This window comes from Nicotiana tabacum, chromosome 22 (genome assembly GCF_000715075.1).
Source record: "Nicotiana tabacum cultivar K326 chromosome 22, ASM71507v2, whole genome shotgun sequence".
NCBI classification, from domain to species: domain Eukaryota; kingdom Viridiplantae; phylum Streptophyta; class Magnoliopsida; order Solanales; family Solanaceae; genus Nicotiana; species Nicotiana tabacum.
In genome coordinates this window covers 5132894-5155089 of record NC_134101.1, presented here as the reverse complement: position 1 = coordinate 5155089, position 22196 = coordinate 5132894, and the positions used below count along the sequence as shown (strand labels likewise).

Below are 22196 nucleotides of genomic sequence, written 5' to 3'. Positions count from 1 at the left end.
AATATGTCATTGAATATGTCATTAAGCATAGAAATATGTCATTGAATATGTCATTAAGCATTTGAGAAGATCATGGATGAAGAGTAGACATCCACCATAATTTGATTTTTCTTATAACAAATACATATAATATGGATTATGAGTATATCACGAGTTCGAACCATTATTCACCAAAATTTTCAAATCGTGCATCCACTGAAATTGCTCGATTATCAAAAAAGACAACATTTACTTGCTTTTTCTAATATTTCCTTTTTGTGAAGTCATCAAATTTGACACTTTTAGTATAAAAGCAACTGCAGTATGTTGATCCATAACTTTTTCATAAAGCAATTCATATGTGGATGTACAATCATATGATTTCCAGCAAAAGAAAAAGAAGCATTAATACAACCAATTCTAGTGCTTAGTCTTACAAAGACAGCTCTTTCATGTTTAATTCACCACTATTTACTTTGTACTTCAAAGAGCAAAAAAAAGGACCAAAACTTGGTTAAGAAGGAAAATCCTGGAAATTGGAGCCAATACAAAGCACAAAAGGCAGATCTTCCTTTCCTTCATCACCACACTATCTCCTCTTTCTTTACAGTTTATAAACCCAAAATCATGCAAACTAACTTTACACTTTTGTCTTTTCTAGAGCCATCTCCTTAAAATCTCTGCCCATTTTGTCATTCCTTTAGATACTGACCTACATACATTGCATGATCAAGTGTAATCACAATAAACACCTCAATTAAATATATAAGTAAATTTTAATGAAATGTATATTTTTAACCGCTCCCAAATATAATCATACATACATACATACATACATATATATATATATATATATATATATATATATATATATATATATATATATATATAATTTATACACTTTTTCGCTACCGAATGCAATTAGTTACGGCTTGGCTTGTATTTTGCCCTGAATATTAAGCATAAATCTTTCAATTATTGTGTATCCAAGAATGTGGCCTAACAATCAAAGAAGTGGGGATGAAAAGTCAGGGAAACTAGAGTTCAAATTCTACGAGAGGCAAAAAATGCTAGATGATTTTTCTCCATCTGCTTAAGCCTTGATCGACACTGATAGCAAGTATTCAGTAGAATAATCAACATGCGCATAGGCTAGTCCGAACACCACCGATATCAACAAACAAATAAATAAATCTTTCTATTGTTAAGAACTACACCAATTTTCTCTTTTAAGAGTTCCAATATGAACATTGGAACTATTCTTAGGAACTCAAAGAACAATTGAAAATAGTCAAAAGTTGTGTAATACTAACCTCATCCTCCACCATACTTTGATTTACTTTTTTTCTTGAAAGCTGATCTTGTAACTAGCAAACAAGCAACTCCTAAACCCACACCAACCATTCCACCCAAGACTATAGCCACTGTCTTTTGAGTACTCTGCCTTGTTCCTACACCATCAATAAAACACAGTAGATATTTCAATAATTAAAAACCTTGATCATTTCAAAAATTATCTACTACTCCTATTGTGAAAATGATCTCAGAAACCCATTTAACAAACCAAAAAAAAAAAATAAAAAAATTAATGAATGTCACTTGGTAATACAAGTGTTAATCAATGCACAAAATACTTCAGGACTATTGAAAGTCATCGAAAATGCAACTTCAATTGTACTAACAACTACATCTTAATCGAACCCGATAGTGTAATTTAATAGTCAATAAAGTATGTTAAAAACATAAGAAACTAATTCAAATTCTGAATTCCAATAGAGGGGAAAAACATTTGATGATTTCTTTTATCTGTCTAAGCTTTGGCAAACAAAATTACGAGTTGTCACATCCAGTGAAGTAGTTGGATGCACGTGTAAATTCGCCATGACACCATCATTATAAAAAATAAAGAATAAAAATAAAAAACTATTACACAATTCCAAAGTAATTTAAAATCGACTATATGAATTTTCTATATCAATCTTATTTCATTTGAACTCATTTCATTCAATTACTAATTAATTTGTCTTTAGAAAAACTTTACTATACTTATAAGACACGGGTTTGAGCCGTGGAGCCGTGGAACAAGGGTAAAATTATCTCTGTGTGACCTACATGTCACGGGTTCGAACCGTGAAAGCATCCACTAATGCTTGCATTAGGATAGACCGTAGACTGTTTACATCACACACACCCCTTGGGATGCGGTGTTCACCTGATCCTGCGTGAACACGAGATATCTTGTGCATCGAGCTGTTTTTTTATTTATTTATTATTATAATGATAAGTGATAATATTAAAAATTACCTGATGGAGAAAGTGATTTACCGGGCACACCATTAGGATAATAAGTGTAACTAATATAGCACTGTTGCAGATACATATGAGCAGAAATAGAATTCCCACATTCACTTTTAGCTTTCCCAACAGCATTTTTCACACAGTTCACACAGTCCCCACTCTCTAAATCACCTTCACACTGACCCAACACATAAACCGACTGATACCCACCTGCATAAAACCCATTCCCACTCGAAACCCCTTTACTTATTTCTCCTAACGCAGTCTCAAGCTTATCACTAAACCCAGTTCCACTCGCCTGAGTTGAACCGCAAACTTTAAACAGCAACTCAGTGGGTCCCACTGTCTGAAACCCAGCAACCTCGTACCTTAAATAACACCCATTGAGCTGAATTCTTGCTGCTATAGATTCTCCACATAGTTTTTGGGACATGTTTGGTATTTTCTTGACACAATTGTTACAGTCAGAGTTTGAAAGATCACCTCTGCATTGAAAAAGACCAGAAATTGCTGAACTGCCACTACCAGCTGTGGTTTTGTAGAATTTTGTGGTTAAAGATTGTGAGACCAAGTTGTTAAAAAGGGTGTTTAGTGTTTGTGAGTAAAACCCAGATGGGAATTTTTGGTTAGCACAGCCTTTGTATACAAAGTTTGTAAGTTGTTCAGATGATGAAGATACAAGATTAATGGGAAATAAAAATGAAGAGAGAAATAGGAAAAGGATGGAGAATGTTTTTTTGGGAATTTGAGATGGACCCATTTTAGGATTTGAATATTGGAATAAGTATAAACATGAGATGAGATGCTTGTTGGAAGAATTTGATGTGTGTTGGGGGTGGGGGTGGATTTGGTTTTTTGGTGTGTTTCTAGAGGCTATTTATTAGGCTAAGAACAAAGAAGAAAGTGAAATAGTATTAGGGGGCTTTTTTATGGTTATGGGATAAACTTCCTTTTTAAGTACTTAGCCTTGCCTAAATAGTTGGCAAATAATTTAATCAAATGTATGCTATGACATGCATCATTTTACTATAGTCGTTTTCAGAGTGTTCGGTTCATTTTGCTTGCATCCTGGTTATTCTATCGGATATTTTTTTTTTTATTTGGACATAGTTACTGTATTCATCCAAACTTAGATAGATGGAAAAGAAATTAATTTTTATCTTTGTTGGGGTTTAAATTTAAATTTTTTCGTAATTTTCTCTCATTTTATTGACCGCTAAATTATACCTTTGGATGGTTGAGCCAAGACCATTTTCAATGGAAGTGATTAAATAAGTTTATAGTATTACAAATAGCGGTAGATGTATCAGGTAACCAATGAGTTTAACCGATTCAACAAATATTAAATTTTAAACTCATAATTTAAAAAATACAATGCATTCACTAGTAATAAACTAAAGGTCAAACCAATCAAATTTAAATGTTGAATTCGCCTCTAATTCTAAGCTAGCATTTAGTCATAGATTTTCAAATTTGTTTTAAAAAATCTGATTTGGTGAAGTTTGGTTTGAAGATGAAAATATGTTTTGACATATTTTTTCAAAACATATTTCACTTTTTCTTTGTTTGAAAAAATATGAAATGTGACTTATACCCATAAGTCTAAAAACTATCAAAAATACCCAACAATACCAAACAAACAAAGTTGTTAATCTTGTACATGTAGAACCTTCGTTGATGTCATTCATTATCATTATCACAAACCATAGTCCTGGACATATAAGTTTGGCACAAAATTATCATTTTTATAATGAACTACATAATACACTATCCTAAAATCATAACTTGATATTTTAATATCAAATGCTAATAACATAATTATTAGCCACTATAATTCGTCAAATTGCAATAACATTACAAGATTCATCAGTCCAAAAAAAAAATGATACTAGTAATTAGCTGGTGGTTAGTTGGATCATAATAGATGGTGGTCTTTTTTATAAAATACAAAAATTTGGGGTAATTTTTGAAATTGTTAAAAAATCTAATAGTGATATTTTGGGCCAAAAACATGTCTAGAGCTAGTTTTGTGATTTGAAAAATTTGTTTTCAAAACATGTATAAAATCTAAAAACAAACATGTTTTGCCAAAAAAAAAAATTTGGAAAAATCTTGGCAAAATCTATGGCGAAACCGGTGTTAAGTATTAGTTGTCAATAGAATTTTATTCTCACTCATCCGTCATTATACCCCACTCTTTTTCTTTAGTTAAGTTTAAGACTAATCATATTTTGCAAAACTTTCTTAAACAGAGTTTTAAAAAAAAAAGTGCAATGAAATGGAGTAAATGTTATGACAGACATTATTAACTAATGCCATTTTCTATTGGAATTTCATATAGTTTCTGGTACTACTTAGTTGGCAAATGAACAAAGAGAATGTGATTTGCATGCCAAATGTACGACAGTGTCTGGCTAATGAGCAGTGAAGAAAAGGAGAATGTGATTTGTCTGCCTTTTGGTTGGGACATTGGGCTCTGTTACTTATAACATTGTAAATTTATAACTGTATCAGTATATTATATTACTGTACGAAATAAATGTGGAAAATGCCCTCTGCACGGTGAAATGGGAGGGGCAAAAAGCAATACATTCTCCAGTTGGTTGAAATGAGGGATGTGCATTTATAATTAAATTCGTAGCTAATTGGAATTTTAATTAGTACCCTGATCTGAATTTTCAATGGAAAGGTTTAAGAATTAAACATTCGTGTTAATTTTAAGACGCTAATATAAAATGATATCATTTTACTTGACATTTTAAAAAGAAAAAAAAAGGTACGAAGGAGGAGGAGGAGGAGGAGTATGAAATTTGTCAAATTGGATTACAATTTAAATTATGTTTAACGATTGAATATGTTTCGAACGGTACGCTTGAAATCTAAAATAATTGCAAAAATATGACACTTCTTAGAGTGGTTTTTAACTTTTGATCCCCGTTTATCCCATAAGCAAAACTTCAAGGTTAAAAGTGTGGCCATGGGAAAAGCGAGAGCCAACATTCGTTAAACTTGAAGTTATGCAAATGTAACAAGTAGGGATAAAAATTCAAGACTATCCACTGTGAGGGCTATTTGTATACTTCACCACTTGAAATCGACTACGTCGTGCCATACTACGTCGTGCCATTTCTATACTTTTTTGTGTGGGAAACTATCAGCTATGTCCATTTACACGTAGGTTATTACAAAAATGGTCAATTTATAAAATATTACTTATATTAGCCAATTAGTTATTTGTAGTCAAAAAAGGTCAGTTTTTTGCTTCATTTTGAGTGAGTGTTATTAGAATAGATTGGGTACATCTTAAGGAGCTTGAATCTCAATTTTTTGAATGATTTAGTGGAGTTTTGAGGTAGTTTAAATTAAAAATTCAAGTAGAAGATGTACATGGAAAAAAAAAATGATAGGTATAACACAGTGTTTATCACATGTATATCCATGTATACCTGTGTGTGAGATACATGCGTGATACATGTGTCGCAAAAGAATTTTTTGAACTCGATTTTAACTACGAATTTTGATACCAAATCAGTCCAAAATCACCTCCAATCTTCCTCAAAATTTGTATATTGACTCATCTATATGTTTTTAATGAATTTCAACCATATCCATTGAAAAAAGTCATTTTTTGCTTAGATTTTTGAAATCTTGTACGTATATTTTTTTTTTTGGAATATTGTATTTTGTTTTTGTATTCCATCACCTTATTTGCTACCTCATCCATGAGATTTCCTTTCCGTCTTGCACCTAATGTTGCTAATCATGCTTAAAAATATGGAAGGAGATCTTTGCGTGTGATTCTTAGAGAGAAAGAACCTTATTTATTTGAGTTTTTAATTTTTATACGTGCTTGACTAATTATGATAAGTGTATAATTAATAATTAGAGATTGGTAAGTTGGGTCTTATTTGGGACATTTATTTAAGATTCCCTTTGTTGGTCCATTTGAAAAGAAGGCCCAAGACTAAATTCTTTCTTTATCAGGCTGTAATGAACTGCAACTCGAAATTCTAAGCCCAAATATATAAGGCTTTCAGCCTCATTCTCCTCAACGCTCCTCTCTTCTACGTCTGAAAATTGCTCCCTCTCCACATCTCTCGCTGTCTCTCTCTGCAGAAAACTCCTCACTGTATCTTTCTCCAACGCAATCAAATTGTACGTTTCTCATTTTCTATGGTCACCTCTCTTCTCTACATTTTTTTCCTTTCTATATTTCTTTGATTTTACAAAAATCCATTCTTCCCCCCCCCCCCCCCCAAATGATTTTATAGGGTAAAACAAGAATTTTCGTGTTAAAATAGAATTGTGTACTGGATACAATGCCGGTGTTTGCTCCCCATTTTCTAAAGGAAATCTCACTTCGATATCATCGAGGTGGACCCCGCTATAGTAATTAGTTGCATGGCACCTGAAGTTTTGAGTAATTAGGAAAAATGCTTGTTTGTTAATTCCATTCTGTTAAGTTTCTTGAGAGCTGCTTCTGTAAGTCTAATTCATGCCCTTTTTTTTAAAAAATGTACCTTTTTCTAAATGACTCTCTAGAATGCTGGTCTTGCACTTAATTTAATAGTACTAATGTTTTTTTATTCAGTTATAGGCACAAAAGTACACTAATAGTCTACAATCCCCTCCCCCCACCCACCCCCACCCCCCCAAAACCCCAACTGAAATTTGTTTTTTAAAAAATAAAGAAAAAACATTCTCAGGAAAAAAGGTTGAGTCTTTTAACCTCTACTTGTGCTGGTGGCAGGTAGCTCGGTGGAATAGTCGAGGTGCATCCAAGCTGGACCGGACACCACCATCAAAAAAAAAAAAGTTGAGTCTTTAAACAAGTGTGCCTCCATAAATTGGTTTGGATTTATTATTGGATTGAAAATAGAAGAAGCTAGTGACATGATATAATTTTTGTGAAAAGAAAGTTAGTTTCTCTAAAGAAATAAAGAATCACATCTATTGCTAGAAAATTTCACATAATTATTTGTATTTTGCATCTAACAGTTGGTTGCTGGTGTATGCAGTGTATTTGAGCAGTTTTATCAAAGGCTTGGTTGGAGTGTGCTTTAAGCCCTGAAGTTAGGGACAAGCATTGTTTAGGTGACGCCTTAGAACACCTAAGCATCAAGGTGTGTGTTTCTATGCGATGATCAAGTCTTGGTGAAGTGTTGCTACTTGGTCCGACACTATTGAGAAAAGGTGTTGTTTAGTCTGTCTTTGTTGCTCATGGGATATGTTTGGAAGAGATATAAATGTAGCTGGACTAATTGATTATTACGGAGACGTTTTGGTTGAATTATTTTGTGATTATGAATGGGAAATTAGAAATCTAGTATAAGAACTCGAGAGCTGGATGCTTACCTTATTATTATGAAAAGGAGAAAGAGCTCTTTTTATAGATGTTGAGGTGAGTAAGGGGGGGTTTGCTGGCTTGCTGGCTAGCTCGTGCAATCAAGGAAAAATGCCTTCGCCTTCTTTTTTCAAAATGAAAAAGTAAACTACCTTAGTAAGCTAGCTTTGGTTGCTAAGCAAGCCGGGCACTACGCTAGGACGTGGATCGATCATGACGAGAATGGACTTCTCCGTAATGTAAATGTAATAGAAGAGGCAGAGTCCAGTTCCCCTCCTTTCTCGACCTCGCGTAGTTTGTTACGTCAGCTCCAAAAGGGAAATTAGAAATCTAGTATAAGAAAGCTAGTCGCTGATCTAAATGAAAAAATTAAAGTTGCATCTTTGAATTTGAATAAGGGATATAATATGCTTTTTGACTTGATCGGCATGGTTTTTGCTGCATATATTTTAGTTAATTGCAGTTTATCAATGCCTTGGTTCATATAATTCGTGACATTTGCGAGTGCTCCTTTCTACACTTTTCGCATGCTTTTCGCATATGACAACACTCTGTTCGAGTATTAGACCTAATGGCTTAGCCAAATTCCTAAATTTTGGTTCTAGACATGGCCCACCGCATTCATAGATAACAGCATTGTAAGCCTTCCTAGCCGCCTACAGTGCAACCTGCCTGCGGAAGACCGTAACTTAAGTTACTCAGTGCTCCATAAGGGGGAAATGAAAGCAGAATTTGTTCGGATCCTCCCACATGCTCAATCTTGTTTTTGGATAACCGTGGTATCTGGGTTAGTTTGCGTGCACCTTGACTAATTCTACGGGATACCTGCTATCTCCCGCCAACAAGGAAAAGTTTTCTACTAGGCTTGGACAAATGGGAAGAAATCACCTAGTATTTTTTTCTCCACTGGGATTTGAGCTTGAGGCCTCATGGCTCTCGACCCACCTCATTGATCACTAGGCCACACCCTTGGGTGCATGCTCAATCTTTTTGTAGCGGTCTCCCAGAGATTTTTATCATTACTGCAACCTTTATTTTGCTCATTCATGGAGTTGTATTTAGTACCTCAAAGAAATATGATTATCCAGTGTTAGTCAGTAATGCTAGTTGGCTTGGATTTAGGGCAATGTAGTAGCTTCAGTTTAGCTGTGAGTCAATTTCTCTCCACCGGAAGTACTTCTTGGTGATCCCTTCGAAAAATTACCTTTTGCCATTTCCAAGTGAGATAGAACTTTGATTTCACTTTCCAGTTATCTTGATGGGATCAGGGAAGAAATACAGAAGAAACCGGATGATTAACTTTCTCCTGTGAAACATAATACACTAGGTTTTTGGACCTGGTGGTGAGGAGAATGTTAAATATTCTTGGAAAAGCTTCAATATTCTGCTTGTCTTCTTCATCCTTAGGGTGGTTTTGACTTAACTCAGAAAAGTGTAATATCCTCATTCTTATCTTACGAAATCGATAATCTTTCTTAGCAACAGACTTGGTTGATGGCACATGGTAGAGACAGATTTTCCTTTTCAATTGGTTGCAAACTAAGGGTTCTCAATCATCACATCAGTTGCAATGATTTGCACCTTTCATGGAGTTTTATCTTTTGTTATCTAGTCCTTTATAATTGCAAAATTTGAATTGTTCATTTTGTGCAGTTTGGTGAACACATCTCATATTAACTGTAGGTTCACTGATAAGAAAAAAACCCACAAGAAAGAACAATGCCGACAAATCCAAGAGTTGCAAAAGCATTTCGTGCTATGAAGGATATTGGAATCTCTGAAGAAAAGGTGAAGCCAGTATTGAAGAGCCTTCTAAAATTGTATGACAAGAACTGGGCGCTTATTGAAGAAGAGAATTACAGAGCACTTGCAGATGCTATATTTGAGAAAGAGGAGGCAGAGGTTCAATCTATCCTTTTGTTTTTTAATCTTTCTTTTCTTCTCTTTCTCACACATTCTATTTTACCCTGAAATTTCTTTATTTTTCCTGTATAAAGCATATTTATTTGCTTAGTACGAATTTAAATATTCTTGCTTTGTGTCACTTTTGCAGGCAGCAGAAAGTAAGAAGCCTGAGAATATTGAAGTACAAGCTCTAGTTTGGTTGCCTGTATTTTGTATATGTATTCATATTGATGTCTTTTCTCATTTCCCTTTACCTTATCTCGGTGCCTTGTCATGTTTCTAGCGAGTGGAGGTTTTGGAGGTAGAAGCAGTGGATGAGGAGCCTGAAAGACCCTTAAAGAGAATGCGATTAAGACATCAAGAAGGTCAAGCTTCATCTTCTGCTAACAATTCTAGCTCTGTTTCAGCTGGGACTTCATTCAAAATGCCGAAAGTGGAGGAGGAAGCTGAGCTACCTGGAACTAATTCCCAGGGTCGCTCACAAAGCCCGCAGCCGAATAATAGAACATCAGCTGCTGAGTCCCTATCTGTCCCATGTCTGACATATGCCAGAAACAAAGGAAAGCAACCAGTCTCACCTAAAACTTCAATGTTGCCAGAAAAGTCTGGTCCCAGTCAGCCTGCTGGTCCTGAGAGATATCAGCCTAATAGTGATGACATAGTGGAAAGTGATATTAATTCTCGGCAGAATCATCGCAAAGGGAAGGAACCTCAAACAGCTCAAATCATGCCTAGGGAGAAAAGTTTAGTCCTTGGGAAAGCTTCTCATGCATCAAACCTCAAAGAACCACAAAGTGAGCCTGGCATCGAGCTGTCTCCGAAACAGAAGATGTTGGATACTCATGCTTTCGTCAAGCCTAAGGATGAACCATATACTCTTGATAGCCCACAGTTCGAGGTTCCTATTGCTGTTATTCACCCTGGTATGTATTACCTCAAATAGCAGGACTTTGGTCCTTATCATGTCACGATTTAAATTCTTCATGCTAGTTAAATTTTCCTTGGTGAGTAGAGCCAGTGACTTTTCTCTGTTGAGGAGCTAGGCTCAATACATATCTCTAGATTGGTTTACTAGTTTACTAATTGATTTCCTGGGATGGGTTCCATATGGTTCCTCATCATTGTGCATTTATTGAGTAAACATAAAATTTTAATAATAACTCTCGCTGTCCCATATTTATTTGTTTGGAACCATTTCTTTTTCTTTTGTATCTCTCAAAAAGATTGGCACTTTCTATATTTAGGAACTCCTAATATTTACCTTCCCAGTTTACCCTTAGTGAGATGCTATGCCAGATGTTGAAGTTATTTGTGTGGACCCTACTATAGGGTTACTTTTGGTACTTTATACATATTATGCTTATGTGTCAAAGGTCCTCTATTTCTTAAACTTTCTTCCAATCAAATTGTGCCAAACAAATTGGAATAGAGGGAAGATTACCTTATAATGTCATTAGTGGACGTCTCTTGGTAAATTTCTTAGTAACATCTTAGCTAGCAATTCTCCTTTCTAAAGGCCATTATTTTGGATTCTGTAGAGCCATCAAACAACAAAGGTTCTTCAAGTGGTAATGCCTCGAGAAGAGAGCCAGAAACTTCTGACACCTTAGCAGCAGAACTGAGAGGCGGAAGAGAAGCAGATAAGGACAGTCCAACTTTATCAAATGGACTGGAAACAAGTCATGAGCTAGTAAAAAAGCAGAACGGGTGTTATTCTAACATAGATATTGCCTCCTCAACTTTTGGAGAGGTAAAAGTTTCTATAGGTTGTGACTCAGCTCTTGGTAGATCAGACTTCCATTTGCCTTGTCTAGAGGCTGTTCTGAAATTGGTGGAGGATAAATGTCTTAAATCATACAAAGCCCTGGACCCTAACTTTTCTGTGACAAAACTGATGAAAGACATGTGTGAGTGCTTTTTGGAACTGGGAAGTCAGTACAATCATGAATTGCAAGAAACTAGAAATGTGGATGCAGAAAATGATATTGGTTATAGAAGCATTGCTCTAGTTTCTTCAAACGGATCTATAAATTCAGAACTTGATTCTGGTGAGGCTCAACCAGAGAAACCACAACTCCCTCCTCGTTGTAATGGTCACACTAATAGCACCAAAGCTGATCAAACAGCATCTGCGGGGAATTGTGGTAGTGCTCCAGGGATTAATCAAAATATTCTTGAACATGCTACATCTGAGAGTCTGGGACCTCTGAGTGGATGTATAGAACTTGCTGGTATGGAGGCTCAACCAGAGAAACCACAGCTCTATCCTCCTTGTAATGGTCACAACAACAGCACATCAACTGATCAAATAGCATCTGCGGGAAACTGTGGTAGTGCTCCAGAGATTGATCAGAATGTTCTTGAACATGTTAGGTCTCAAAGTCCAGTGGCTCTGTGTGAATCAACTCCAGATGAAACAGTTTCTTGTTTTATTGAAGATATAACCAAGGGGCAAGAGAAGGTTATGATTTCATTGGTGAATCAAGTTAATAGCAAAAGCCCGCCACCCTTTCACTACATAGCTCAAAATGTGGTTTTCCAGAATGCATATCTGAATTTCTCTCTGGCTCGTATTGGTGATAACAACAGTTGTTCAACTTGCTGTGATGATTGTTTGTCACTGTCAACACCTTGTGCATGCGCATACGAAAGTGGTGGTGATTTTGCTTACACAAAAGAAGGCCTTGTCAAAGAGGAGCTTCTTAAAGAGAGTATTTCTATGAATCGTGACCCCAAGAAACATTGCCAATTCTTTTGCAAAGAATGCCCATTGGAAAGATCGAAAAATGAGGATATTATAGAACCTTGTAAAGGTCATCTAGTGAGGAACTTCATCAAAGAGTGTTGGTGGAAATGTGGCTGTAATAAACAGTGTGGGAATCGTGTGGTACAGCGAGGTATTAGCCGCAAGTTACAGGTAAGAATTTGTGGTTGATGTTGGAATGGTCTTTGGTAATGTGCCTGATGCAGTGAAACCTCATGCATTACGCCCTTTTGCTGTAATCTGCTATACTTTTTGAGCTGCTTAGAAATCATTTTCGTTTCTTAGCAATTACTTTTAAAATTATTCGTGATATTCTGTATTAACTTCATTTAGGTTTTTTGTTGGTTTTACTTATTTCAGGTGTTTATGACTCCTGAAGGGAAAGGGTGGGGCTTACGTACCCTTGAGGACCTTCCAAGAGGTGCTTTTGTTTGCGAGTATGTTGGAGAAGTGCTTACGAATGCAGAACTATTTAATCGTGTTTCACAAAGCCCCAATAGTGAGGAACATTCTTATCCCGTGCTGCTTGATGCTGACTGGGGTTCAGAGGGTGTCTTAAAGGATGAAGAAGCCCTTTGTTTGGATGCGACATTTTTCGGGAATGTAGCCAGGTTTATCAATCACAGGTAAAGTTTACATAGTAGGATCTTATGTTTCAACTGTATTTTGCTGATTTTCTCCCCCAGCTTCAACTTTCTTTTGGGGTATCAGTTTTGTACCAATTTTGCTTTTTTAATTTACTTGTAGTCTAGGAGTTATAAGTGTTGTACTTTGACTATTGGTTCAGATATCAGGTGGTACGTACTTGAATTTGTTCTGGATCTTTTCTGTATTTTAACTTCTCAAATGCTGGTGAAAACCTTTTTCCTTTTCTTGGTATATTTGATGATTCACTCGTGTTCACTCGGCATAAAACATTCACATCCTCCGTAATAAATTCTGCTCATGTTTTCTTTTTGGTATTCCTGCATCTAGCCGCCTTTGACTACTCTGTCTCTAAAAGCATGCACACATATTTGTGTGCCTAAAAATTTGCATAATATTACCATTTCAGAATCCATTATTGTTTCTCATTTCCCATTTTTTAAAGTAAAAGCAGAAATTGAGGGACAAATGAAAGAATGAAAGGAAACAATAGCCAAAAGAAAACTATGCATTTTTTGCGTATTAGACATATCCATCACGCATAAATATGTCACTAACCCGTGTCAGTGCATGTGATTTTGTTTTATTGTTGTTTTGGTCCAGATGTTTTGATTCAAATATGGTTGAAATACCAGTTGAAATAGAGACTCCAGATCACCACTACTATCATGTAAGGAACTTTGTGCTTCTGGATATTTCACTTTCACTTCGTCCTCAAAATTCCCTCTAGCTCTTCAAACTAACGTTTTTTCTGGATATCTCATGTGTTGTTTGATGCAGCTTGCCTTTTTCACTACAAGAAAGGTTAAGGCATTGGAAGAGCTCACTTGGGTGAGTAGGCTTGAGCTGGTTCTCACATGCTCATTGTATTCTGGTGCCCTTGATTTTTTGTGCTTCTGAAAGATATCTTTCTATTCTATACTATCTATATATAAATTTTCTCTCTCTCTCTCTCTCTCTCTCTCTCTCTCTCCACACAGAAGTTTAATTGGTATCTGGACATGGTTGTTTCTAGAGCAATGATCCTTGTATATAGTAGAAATAACAAAATGACTCGACTAGAACTATGCCTCCCACCCCCACCCAACCCCACGCCTCGAACAAAAATAGAAAAAGAAGAATGAAAACCCAGATTTTCTTGTAAAGAAAAGCTTCATAGATGGATTGATGCTTCTGAGTACTTTTAGTCTATTCTTCAGAGCTCGAAAAAATGTGGTTTATCCAAGTATGGTGCATCTTTGATATAAAGAACTCACCAAGATTTGAGGGGAAAAAACGGGCGTCTGTCTGTTAGGCAGTTGGAAATTATTAAAGTTAGTTATAATGGATCTTCCTTCTTAACTGTGAAAAATACAGTTACATCCATTATTACTATTACAAGTACTCCTCAATACAATTCTAATTGGGTCCATTCTGCCCTATTTGAGCCCATTGATTCTAATACTCTACCTTGATCATTGGTAAACTGTTAATTTGAGTGTGGGTGCCGAACCTTGACTAACTAAATTAATTTATCAGATATCGGTCTTTCTATTTTTAATTTTTTTACATTTTAGAAAAAATATCCTCTGATATTCGACTCTGAAACAAGCCAAGTAGTATGAAAATAAGACGGTCAATAGTAATGCTCCTGGAGAAAAAAAAAAAAAAGGCAATTTATATCAACATGTTCAACGATTACCAATTCAATGAAGTTCAACAGAGAAGAAGATGGTGGCCAAGAGGTTGACTTTGTCAAACTCTGCTGATATGGCATGAAAGATGAGCAAGTAATGGTGTCTCATTGTTTTCATCATATCTACTTTATGGAAGGATGAGCATGCCTTGATTCCACGTAGCTTCTTTTCTATATTTGACAGTATATTTTTTTGGATTTGGTTCTTGCAGGATTACGGTATTGATTTTGATGACCATGAACATCCAGTAAAAGCATTTAGATGCCAGTGTGGTAGCAAGTTCTGCCGAAATATGAAACGTCCAAGAAGTAAGTTTTTCTTCCAGAACATAAGGTTTATCTGTCGTTTTAAGAGTTTGGGTTTGCAAGTCTCCATCTTGCTTTGCTAGTAAAAGTTGGTAGCTGCTGCATGGGTTTGGTCATAAATTGGATGAATTTTCAAAAATAATAAAATATATATTTCAAAGAAAAAAAAAATATATATATGCAATTATATATTCCTCAATTATTAGGCTCGAATAAAACAAGAAAAAGAGCTTTTAGCATTGAAGAGTTTTGAATTGGATATTGGTAGTCTTGGCACATGTTTGCAATTTCCTGAAAACTGTCCATATGCACGACTGATCATTTTATTGACGTGACCTGCAGTGCTTTTTTTTTAAATATATATAGATATTATGAATTTGACATTTTCATAATTGACTATAACTTTTATCAAAAGGGATGACTGTTTGATATTTAAAATTCCCTATAGTTTTGGGGGGGAAACTTACCCCTGTATGTAAGATGTTACAATAACAGCAATCTAGGGCGGGTAGGTAAACATTTTGCATGTTGCATTTTGCATTTGATGAACCTGCAGCAGCTGCTTCAGTGTCCCCTCAATCTACCTTCAATGAAGTTTAGGTTGAGACTTTGCTTTTGCTCCATAATATTTATCTCCAGTTAGCAAGCTATTATCATCAGTATTCGACCAAGTCATCATATAGGTTAATTTTTGTTTTATTGCTTTCAGTCACTGAGTGTCATGCTACTGTGTAGGATCCAGAGCAAGGAGAGGATGGTGATTTCTTCCAAATAACATAATGGCTGATTTCCGACCTTGGTTGATCCGGAAAGCTGTTACGAATGGAACTACCAAGGCGCCGTGATTATTTAGAATCTTTGAAGGGTTCTGGTGAACTTGTGCATTTGTGTAGACTGCAGAAGGGCTAACATATTTGTATTTGCAGAATAGCATTTGTGATAGAATTTTCAAGGATATCGCGAGTAAGCTAGATTTGCTACCTTTCTTGTTGTATATTAAGATTCTTTGGTGCATTTGATTAGATGCCAGAGGGTTTTGCCTATGATGCCCGCACATGGATAAAATAGCATAATGTGGTCTAGGCCATGTGTTTAGCTTGAAGGCGCTGAAACTTACCTTTTGAACTATCATTCTTATGCTCATAATTGCTGCTTGGCCAGTTCTTTTAGTTCTCAGTTTGTCCGTGTTATTTCTTTTTTAAATCGAACCTTGCATTTTCATTTGGGATTAAGTTGTTGTAGATTGATGGAATGTTAATCATGGTTATGAATATGAAGTATATTAAAGCTAAAAATTAGTCGTGATTAAGTGAAAGAACGTATATGTAATATATATATATATATATATATATATATATATATATATATATATATATATATTCATGTATTTATTTTATTGATTTGGTGTAAACACATGATGTGGGTAAGATTTTTTCTACAAGGGTTCTTTCAACATATCGTCTTAGACAAAATTTTATGTTTTTTTTTGTTTTTTGCGATCAGACATTGCTAAACAAAACTTGTTGGAGACATCATCAAAACTAATTGTAAGTTACACTAGACAAAATAAAACTAACAAATTAAATTGAGAAAAAAATAAGTTCTATCCTCGAATTGAAAAATAATGGAGACGGAAACACAGAGGGATTAACAATATCAACTATGAAAAGTTCAGCTCTTAACTAATATCAATAAAATACAAAAGATAAAAATATTTTTTATTGGTAAACCTTTGATACAAAACGGGAACACGAAAACTTCGCAGAGGTTCATCCAGTAGAAAGGCTAAACTTCTACAAGGTCGATACAGGTTATGACAGAATTCATTTTTCATTAAAAAAATTGTATTTCAGAATAATGTAACTACATTTTCTTTTCTCCTATGTAGACAACAAGTACATGGGAACTCTGTACATATGGTTGTACAACATAATAAATACATATATGTACACACACACTATGTTTAAGACTTATGAATAGAAATCGGTTTAATCTCACAGCGTCTTGTCTCTGTCTATAACTCTTTAATAAAGGTAGTCAAGTAAGCACACCATCTCAAAACATGAATTCAAGAAACAGAGTGCTGCACAACTTTTGCCTCCGATTGTAGGGCGCCTCTATTATGCGGCGTGGAGAGTACTTCATCCTCAGAACCACTAGGCATGAGGGGCTTAATACCCCCAGGATTCAATGGGAACAGAATATTGTAGTAACCTTCCATTATTTGCCCCATATTGCAAGTTTCTGCAACCTTTGGTATCTGTTCAACAGTTAAAACACACTGTTATCCTACAAGCTTACTCTGCTGCAAACTTGCTACTTCTTAATCATATGGCTTGTCATCCTTAGTTCCAATGATTTAAGTACTTTCTTTTTGATAAATAGTTCAAATAACTAAGTACTATAAATAATTAACAGGCTATGAGATTATATATATGTCTTTGATAACGATGGTGTCCGAACCAAAGTGCGTAGTACATCTCGAATATTCCACCGGTTACCTACTACTTCCTACCACATATGTACTGAGTAACACCATCCACCAAGCTTAGGCAGATGGGATAAATCACCTTTTGTGTTTGTACGAGAATTTGAACCTAGTTCTACCATGATTTTTACCAACGAATGCTAGGCCACACCCTTAGCTGCCAGACTAAAACCACAACAATATCCCGAACCGTTAATTAACATAAAGTTAAAATTAATTATATTAGAAGGGGAACCTTGGAGCAACAGTAAAGTTGTCTCCGTGTGACTTATAGGTCACGGGTTCGAGCCGTGGAAACAGCCAGTAATGCTTGCATTAGGTTAGGCTGTCTACATCACACCCCCTTGGGGTGCAGCCTTTCCCCGGACCCTGCGTCAACGGGGATGCCTTGTGCACCAGGCTGTCCTCGATCGAGACATTATGTTCAAAGGGCTCTTTTTTCTATTGAACATATGCGAGAAAGAGATTTTAGTACCTGATAAATGTCTCTGAGATATCCACGGAGGTTAGGAAATTCAATGAGCTTCTTTTTGGTGCATTTGAAGAGGACATTGTAGACCACATCAAACCGAATCAAAGTAGTGAACAAACACACATCTGCAAGTGTCAAAACATCCCCACATAAATACCTTGATCCCCCCAAATGATCCTCCAACATTTCCAAGGTTCTAAACAACCCTTCTGCTGCCTTATCATATGCTTCTTGACTTTGTGCAAATCCACACCTACAAATATTCAAGAAAGGCACATAACTTAATTCAACTATACAACCAAACAGAATATAGTCCACACTCAGCACAAGTTCCATTGACTCAATCTTGGCGAGCAGGTTTACTCAGTACATGTGCTTGTAGATTGGAAACGATTACTCAATAAATTAGTTGAAGTGCACGCAAACTGACTAGAAATAATTTGCTCTTTGTTTCAATTTAAGACGTCTCAAAATGTGATACCGTTCCATTTTTTATATGAATTTAATAATTTTGAAGATCAAAATTCAAACTTTGATATTATATTCTTGTCTAATCAACTTTTAGCTATTACTACTACTATATTTTTCTTCTATTATCACTAAAATAATATATAAGTTATATCAAAATCTTAAAATCCATGCTCATTCCCACACTATCACATAAAATGGGACGGAGGCACATGAGCGAGTAACTTTAAAAAAGAAAAAGAATTCAAGCATACTCTTTTCTTCAAAATGACACACAGACACACACAAAATGGCATTTACCTGTACACACCATTGTTAACATTAGGGTAGATAATCCCATTCCATTTTCGAATCTCATCTTTCAATGCAGGTGGTGAGAGGTCTAATTCAGGATTTCCTGCAATTCCATTCAAACCCGAATTGAAAAATTCAATAATATCATAACTCTCATTGCAGAAAACCTCCTTTTCCTCCACGTCCCACAACATTGGGACAGTGGACCGACCTTTATAACCTCCACGTGTCAGCTTATACACCTCTCTCAAAGTTCTACACCCATTGGCTTTATCCAAACCCGGAACAAGCTTATTCTTATTCGGGTCAGTATAAACCCGGAATTCCCATGACCCGTCAATACCCGGAGAAGCAATGGAGACCGGAATAGAATCTTCTAGACCCTTAAGAGCTCGGACAATTAGAGTTCTGTGGGCCCAAGGACAAGGCAGACCCACGTAAAGGTGGAGATTTTTGGAGAATTTGGGGTTAGAATTTATACGAAATTGAGAAGTGGGTCGGGTGTAGGATCCGGTTGGGTCGGAGGGAGCGAGTTGGGACATCATGAGGTGCCACGTGGTGGACCAGGTAGAACGGACGGTGGAGATGAGGAGCTGAGGTGGTAGGGATTGACCCCATAGAAGCTTAGTAATGGTGGTTATGAGGTTGGTGTTTGGATTTTGGTTAAGTGACATTCTTGGAGTTGAGGTGCATAGCTTAGGATGAAGAACTTTAGTGTGTGTGTGCGTGTTTTTTGATGTAAGAAAAGGGGTGGAGATGAAGGAAGTGATATGGGTAGAGTACATGGTTTTCTGGTGTTATTACCAGACAGAATTTAAAAGGAAATTTTGTAGGAGAAGAAGAGGGAGTTAAAAGGATTGTTGAAAATTGGAAAATGGGTTTGAGTTGTTTGATACCGTTAACTTGGAGGGGTAAAATTGCACCAAAAACCAAAACAAAAGGTACTTGTTTTCTATTTCTAATAGTTCAGTGGTACTTTTAAAACATGGTGTAAATAGACCTAAAATTTATACGAGGTATTGTTATTATTTTCTATTTCTTTTTTCCTTTCTTTTTTCGCTAATTCTGGTTCTACTCTTCTCCCTGTCGAAGCTTGCAGTTTGGATCTTTTTAGTCAACGTAATTGAATATATTTATAATCTATTATATTTTGCAATTACTTTTTGTATAAGTAAATTAGAGTTTTTGTGAAGTTGAAGATATGTTTGGATTGTTGTGATTTTATTGAAGATTTTTTACTATTACAAGATAATATGGTATATGGTAAATGCGGAAGAAAAGTAATTGCTACATAACTCATGCAGCGTTCACATGTAGTGGCTTTTAAAATTTATAGTTTTAAATAAGTCATAATATTTATGTGGCTATAATTCATTCGAAAGTGCTGTTAAATATGTAATAATATTTTTGTGGATATATTGAGAGTATAATTGACAGTTTAAATTAAATTATTTTTAAATTTAAAAAGGGTTATTCTTGTTGTAACAGACTAAAAAAGTGATAAACTGAAATGGTGGTAATTTATATACTATTTTATGCGGAATAGAATGTGTAACAAGAATTTTTGTAGTAGTAATATGAGTATTAAACTTTTTGGAGATAAAAATATAACTTTAAAGTAAGTAATCATGTATAACAATCCTCTCATTATGAATCATCAAATAACGATTTTCTTAACCAATAAGTCTCACATGTTATAAAATCTTGAATTATGGTGGATGTCCATAACCACCAAAGGAGCAATGCTCACTATTTTTCTCCATTGTCTCCATAACTTTCACTACTATAATACTTATGAAGTTATGATTGTAACTCCATAACTTCCCCATGATCTTCCTCCATGATCTCAAATGCTTAATGACATATTCAATGACATATTTCTTCACTTTTCATGCCTATATAAAAGCCTTGTAATAGAGAGAAAGAGCAGAGAAATTGAAGAAGAAATAAGAATTTCTCTGCTCTTTCTCTCTATATCTCTTAGCTTGTTTTTCCTTGTTCTATATTGTTACTTTGAGCTATATTTCATAACACGTTATCAACATGAGTCTCTAACTATCACAGTTGTTATCTTCTTTTAAAGTTTTCGACTCTGATTTAAAATTATCCGGTACAACATGTTTCTCTCTTTTGCAAGAAAGAGATATATTCATACTAGTTTTTCTTAATTCTGTTTTTTTTAATTAAAAAAAAAGATATTCACACTTCACGATGATTTCTTTATTTATGAATAAGGATGTGATGATTTTAATAGACTGCTTCTTAATTGATTTGCATTATGAAAATATGAATAAAAGTAATCATCAATAGACTTAGATAAGTGTTTTCTTGACAGTAGTATATATCCAAAATATGATTATAAATAGTATTTGCATCATTAAAATATGGCATCCTCCTTTGACTAAATCCAAGAAGTTTTTATTGATTTTTCATCTTCTTCTGTATAGAAACAAAACATGTTAGTAATAATGAGGTTACTTGAAATTGTTTTTGTTTTCAAGTGTATTTTCTTTCTGAATTCAAGTATATCCAGTTACAAACTTAGGTATTTGAATACTGGATTGGAAGATATTGTTGTAAGCAAATTCAGCTAAGGGTAGATAAGCGTCCCAACTACCTCTAAACTCAAGAATACAAGCTCTCAACATATCCTCCAAGATCTGTATAGTACGTTCGAACTGCCCATCTGTCTGTGGATGAAATGCAGTACTAAGATCTACTCGTGTACCCAATGATTCTTGGAAAGATTTCTAAAATCGTGAAGTAAACTGTGATCCTCTATCAGAGATGATGGATACTGGAACTCCATGAAGTCGGACAATTTTATTCATAAATATCTCTGCATACCTTACTCCACCATATGTAGTCTTCACTGGCAAAAAGTGTGCTAATTTTGTCAATCGATCTACAATCACCCATACAGAGTCATAACCTCTAAGGGTTCGTGGTAGCCCGGTGACAAAATTCATAGTAATTCTTTCCCATTTCCACTCCGGAATCTTAATTTGTTGTAGTAGTCCTGCTGGTCGCTGATGCTCAGTCTTGACCTGCTGAAAAGTCAAACAACTAGAAACAAAGTTAGCAGTATCTTTCTTCATACCTTCCCAAATTGCTTCAGGTCATGGTACATTTTTGTGGATCCAGGATGTATAGTGTATTTAGAGTTGTGGGCTTCTTCAAGAATAGTCTGTCTCAACCCATCTACGTCTGCTACATATAACATGTCACCCATTCGAAGAATACCATCACTTTCAACAACCATATCCTTTCTTTTACCAGCTAAGGCCTCATCTCTGTATTTGCATAGTCGCTCATCCTCATATTTGGTAGCCTTAATGTGCTCGACTAATGAATACTTAGCCTGAACACAAGCCAACAATGCCTCTGAATTTCCGACACTAAATCTGATGCATGTACCCTCTATCTATGCATATCTTCAACCAAAGGTCTCCTTGTAGGAACTATATGTGCCAAACTTCCCACAGATTTTCTGCTCAATGCGTCAGCCACCACATTGGCTTTTTCAAGATGATACAAAATAGAACAATCATAGTCCTT

The 22196-nt window shown here is 35.4% G+C and overlaps 3 protein-coding genes across 4 annotated transcripts; 1 reads left to right on the top strand and 2 right to left on the bottom strand.

Annotated features, from left to right (window-relative positions):
- Positions 1-337: 337 nt before the first annotated feature.
- LOC107764746 (plasmodesmata-located protein 2-like) lies at positions 338-3180 on the bottom strand. The gene is made up of 3 exons (XM_075244928.1): positions 2284-3180; positions 1293-1430; positions 338-691 (listed from the first exon to the last, which is right to left on the bottom strand). The coding sequence occupies exons 1-2, from the start codon at positions 3035-3037 to the stop codon at positions 1294-1296; spliced, it is 891 nt and encodes a 296-aa protein (XP_075101029.1). The 5' UTR covers positions 3038-3180; the 3' UTR covers positions 338-691; position 1293.
- A 3119-nt stretch (positions 3181-6299) lies between these two features.
- Positions 6300-16085, top strand: LOC107760765 (putative inactive histone-lysine N-methyltransferase SUVR2). Of its 2 annotated transcripts, none has more exons than XM_075244264.1 (12): positions 6300-6432; positions 7028-7092; positions 7296-7400; positions 9305-9523; positions 9675-9707; positions 9810-10449; positions 11065-12443; positions 12651-12916; positions 13539-13605; positions 13716-13766; positions 14823-14919; positions 15652-16085. In XM_075244264.1, the coding sequence occupies exons 4-12, from the start codon at positions 9341-9343 to the stop codon at positions 15675-15677; spliced, it is 2742 nt and encodes a 913-aa protein (XP_075100365.1). In that variant the 5' UTR covers positions 6300-6432; positions 7028-7092; positions 7296-7400; positions 9305-9340; the 3' UTR covers positions 15678-16085. The 2 variants fall into 2 exon arrangements, with proteins under 2 accessions (XP_075100365.1, XP_075100364.1); XM_075244263.1 differs by having other exon boundaries at positions 7296-7470.
- Positions 16086-16730: 645 nt separating this feature from the next.
- On the bottom strand, positions 16731-19506 carry LOC107761137 (uncharacterized). The gene is made up of 3 exons (XM_016579308.2): positions 18645-19506; positions 17880-18129; positions 16731-17176 (listed from the first exon to the last, which is right to left on the bottom strand). The coding sequence occupies exons 1-3, from the start codon at positions 19421-19423 to the stop codon at positions 16985-16987; spliced, it is 1221 nt and encodes a 406-aa protein (XP_016434794.2). The 5' UTR covers positions 19424-19506; the 3' UTR covers positions 16731-16984.
- Positions 19507-22196: the final 2690 nt, after the last annotated feature.